The 4,939-nt window shown below is 45.3% G+C and overlaps 1 protein-coding gene across 1 annotated transcript; it reads left to right on the top strand.

Annotated features, from left to right (window-relative positions):
* The first annotated feature begins 377 nt into the window (after positions 1-377).
* Positions 378-3,471, top strand: SARC_03018 (hypothetical protein). Its single transcript, XM_014303203.1, has 3 exons — positions 378-483; positions 1,169-2,382; positions 2,630-3,471. The coding sequence occupies exons 2-3, from the start codon at positions 1,186-1,188 to the stop codon at positions 3,332-3,334; spliced, it is 1,902 nt and encodes a 633-aa protein (XP_014158678.1). The 5' UTR covers positions 378-483; positions 1,169-1,185; the 3' UTR covers positions 3,335-3,471.
* The last annotated feature ends 1,468 nt before the right edge of the window (positions 3,472-4,939 follow it).

The raw sequence follows: 4,939 nt of genomic DNA, 5'->3' as shown, positions 1-4,939 counted from the left end.
CGTACATATAGTTGATTTATACCGATATGGCTACTAGTCTTGTAGGTATGCGCAGAGGGATCTTATTTTGGCTGTTCAGGGGTGCAGCGTATTTGTACTTCGGTCTGGGAATAGATCTCCACGTATCCCATGTTTGTGATCTAAGCTATGTTTATACGCCTTGTTCTTTTACGTGTTCCCGGAGAGTTGCTTGGCTTAGGTATACCAAGGTGTCACTAGTCAATCATTCGTCACGGATGATTTGTTTTTTTTGCAAACGAATATTCTTAGGAGGTATGAGTGATGACGTTAAACTAAAAATCATCGATTCAACATCCACTTCCATAGACATCGACTGACGGCTTAGGCTAATCTAAAAAAACAAAAAACAAATCACAGATAACGATACACGCGACTGCTATATACTGGACCCGCAAATTGCGCAAGCAGCAGCACAACCTGGTGTAGTGACTCCACTGGGAATTGTTTGTGACGATGATAAGGGTAAGCTTGTTGTTTTTGTAAATGTCTTCCTAGTAGCAATTTTAGTGGTACAAGTGGTACTACAGCGTGTTATTTGAATCGCATACTCGGTGCTCGCTTGTCATTCGAACCTAAAATTTGGTTGAACATTCAATTTAGTACAGATGTGTTACCAATATGTGACGGTAAAATTTGGCTGAACATTCAATTTAGTACAGATGTGCTACCAATATGTGACGGTAAAATTGGGCTGAACATTCAATTTAGTACAGATGTGCTACCAATATGTGACGGTAAAATTGGGCTGAACATTCAATTTAGTACAGATGTGTTACCAATATGTGACGGTAAAATTGGGCTGAACATTCAATTTAGTACAGATGTGTTACCAATATGTGACGGATTAACTGCACAAGTGTATTACAGCTTCGAAGCGAGATACACTAAACCGCAACGTGCATATATTTGAAGGTCATAGTATATTGGCTATTTGAGGTTCATATTATATTGGCTATTTGAAGTTCATAGTTTATTGGCTATCTGAAGTTCATAGTATAATAGCACTAGAGATTCACCAATACTCAGTTAACTATTACGACCTCGTATGGTACGGCCAACCCGTACATACAACCACAGCGACAGAACTCATTCGCCAACCCCAACCGCCAATACTGTACTAACGCGTTCGATATTCCATCGTCTACAGGTACACTCAACATCGATATGACCTTCGAGCCCTGGTCAACATACAACAAACAAACTACCGATCCGCTGCTTGTTCCAGACGTCTACTATCCCACGCGAACCTGTAGTGATACCCGTCTCTATAACGACGCACACTTCCTAGAGGAGCAATTCCCAGATATGGGAGGTGACGATCTGTGGAACCGTATGTACGCCGAGATGGCCGCAGCCCAGAAGTTTATCTACATCACCGGGTGGTCAGTATACCCCACACTGCGTATGATCCGAATGCCCACGCCTGGAGAGACCCTGCAGGATTTGCTCATCAGGAAAGCCGACGAGGGTGTGCAGGTAGTTGTCATGGTCTGGGGTAATGCCGTGCCCGTATTCGCCACATACGATCGCGCGGTGGAGGACGCATTCGAGGGCACTAACGTTAAAGCCATTCGAGCGTTCCGGCGCATACCGGCCCAGTTTAACCTCGAAAGTTTCGGGGATGTGTCCTTCACGCACCACCAAAAGGAAGTGCTTATAGACAACGAAGCGGGTGATATGATTGCGTATGTGGGGGGTGTTGATTTGACCACCGGACGGTACGACGACCAATCACATCCTTTGGTAGGGCGACCGGCGAACGTGGACGCTGATGACTACTACCAGAACACGTACGCCGACGCCAAAGCCGGCGTCACACCGCGCGAGCCGTGGCACGATATCCACTCACGCAACACCAACCAGGGGGCTGTGGACGCGTTCAACAACTTTGTGGAGAGGCACGAGAGAGAGAAGAAGGAGGATACCAAGAACGCCGATAGCGTTCTGATTGACTACACAACCCTCGCGGCATTCGCGGCCACGGCCACGTGCCCGGCGAATGATACCTGGACCACGCAGACGGTGCGATCGATTGATGTGAATAGTTTCATCCCCAACCCGGAATGGGCCACCCCCAAGACCATGAGCACCATGTCGACGGGCGAGTATAACGTCGATATGTCGGTACACAACTCGTACATTCACCATATCATGGCTGCCAAGAAGTTCATCTACCTCGAGAATCAGTACTTCCTGGGCTCAGCCCAGTACTGGCCCTCCTCACAGAATATGCCCCAGAATGAGGTACCCATTGCCCTGTCGTCACGTATTACTGAGGCGGTCCGGGACGGTCAAGAGTTCTGTGTCTACGCCACCACACCGTTGTTCCCCGAGGGTCTCCCCGAGGCTGCGTCTACACAGGTATGTAAATAATTTGGCCTAACTAAGCACACCTGGCTGTAAACCCTAAAACCCTAAAAACCCTCGATACATGCATGTAATTTAGCCTAGCTACGCACACAGAGCCTTGCGTCACTCGTGGCTGGTCAGACTATTGTTGACTAGTCACCACGTGCATTTTGAAACCACTCTGTTTCGGATATTGCAGTCTCGACCACAATTTCGGCGTTTATGAGTTACTTAAAGTTATTTACGCAAACCCAAACAGGAAATCATGTACTGGCAATCCCAGACCGTGGATATGATGACACGCACTGTAGCCACCGCCATCAACGCACAGAAGGCCAAGGACTCTACGTTCAACAAGACTATATCCGACTATCTCCAGTTTTTCTGGCCCGGAAATCGGCAGTACAACGATGTGATGTCACAAGATAACGCCGAGATGATCTACGTCCACTCCAAACACTTGCTTGTGGACGATACCATCTCCATCATTGGGTCTGCCAATATAAACGACCGGTCCATGAACGGTGATCGAGACACCGAGATCGCCGTAGTAGCCCACGAGCCTACGTTTGTGCGCACGGCTTCGGGTAACACCACCACACTACCCAAAGGGAAGGTATACGAACACCGCAAGCGGCTGTGGACAGAGCATATGGGCCCTACCGTGTACGCCGCGTGTGACGCCAACCCGTGCTCGGCCGAGTGTAGCCAGGCACTCAAGGACAACGGGCAGAAGAATATGGACACGTTTTACCTACCGCTGGACCAGCGCGTAGATCTGGATAACCATTTGATCCGGTTTCCCTATGCTATAGACGAGGATACAGGGGCTGTGTCCGCCATCTCTGGTAAAGAGACGGTGCCTCATAAAGCAGGCCTGATGTTGGGTAAGCCCAGTACCGCTGTACCGGACTTTGGAACGACGCGGAACCGTCCGGTGAGGGTTCCGGCGGGGCGTAAATGAAGCTACGGAGGAGGAGGATATTTAGTGTACATTAATATACAATCAATAAAGGATAAGTTACGGAGGAGGATAATATTTAGTGTACATTAATATACAATTAATAAAGTTAAAGCTACGGAGGAGGATGATATTTAGTGTACATTAATATACAATTAATATAGTTAAAGCTACGGAGGAGGATAATATATAGTGTACATTAATATACAAATAATAAAGTTAAAGCTACGTAGGATAATAATATTTAGTGTATATAAATATACAGTTAATAAAGTTGAAGCTACGGAGGAGGATACTATTTAGTGTACATAAATATTAAACAGGACAGCCTCGAACACAGTAGGCTCATTCGATGACTTGTAGTTGATGTGTTTGTGTGCAAAAGTGCAATAATTGTGGCAGTGCACGTGATTGGCACACTAACTTATTTGTATACTGGTGTCATATAAGTTACACTTATATATACACTTGTGTCATATAAGTTACACTTGATGTACACTGGTGTCATGTCATACGTGAGTGTGTGGAGGACAGGTACCCGCACGTGAGCTGATCGACAGTCGCAGGTATCCAACCGTCACCGAACCCAAATCCACAACAAATAAAACATCACAATCTCTAGGTGTATATTTACAAACCCAGACCCAAGTTCAGCTTATGTATGTCTAGCCCAAGTTCAGCTTAAGTATTTCAGGCCCAAGTTCAGTTTATGTATGTTTGGCCTAAGTTCAGCTTCTGTATGTCAGGCCCAAGTTCAGCTTATGTATGTCAGGCCCAAGTCCAGCTTATGTATGTCTGGCCCAAGTTCAGCATATGTATGTTTGGCCCAAGTTCATCTTACGTATGTTTGGCCCAAGTTCAGTAAATGTATATTTGGCCCAAGTTCAGCTTGTGTATGCTGCATGTTCAGGATCAGTCTGTTCGAAGGTAGTATACGGTTGTGGCGGCGTGCACAACTCGCTTATATATTAAATAGGGCCTGTGTGATCACAGCACCAAACCCTCTCGTCGATTTGTGTATGTCAATACGCTGGCGACAAATACGGCGTTTATACTGGTGTGGGTTCGTTCATCCTAGTATATAGCTCACGTCACCCACCGTTAGCATGTAAACATAGTCATATACGTCCGTACCTGCGATGGTTTTGTTCATCAACACAAGTACTGACACGTGTCCGCTACAGAGGGTCCGTATTGGAGTTTACGTGCTAACCGTCGCAGGCCAATCTTTCGATCCAAATAGTTCACTTGAACTTCTCATTACTTTTTACTTTGGCTAAATCGCTGACATAAATCGGGCGCAGGAAGACCGAACTGAGGCTTGTTATATATGGCTAACAAGTGCCAAACGCGTTAACTCCTCATCACTTGGGCTAACGAGTACCAAATACGTTAACGTTAACTCCTCATCACTTTGGCTTACAAGTACGGAACACAGCCCCGAGTGGGAACAAAGAGTGTCCATGTATTGTGCGCTTCTAAGCTAATTAATCCGAGTGCTTCTCATATATATATATATATATGTATATATATATATATAATATATATACATAATATATATATATATATATATATATATATATATATATATATATATATATATATATA

This window comes from Sphaeroforma arctica (assembly GCF_001186125.1).
Source record: "Sphaeroforma arctica JP610 unplaced genomic scaffold supercont1.145, whole genome shotgun sequence".
Lineage (NCBI taxonomy): Eukaryota > Ichthyosporea > Ichthyophonida > Sphaeroforma > Sphaeroforma arctica.
This window is presented reverse-complemented; position numbering and strand designations above follow the sequence as displayed.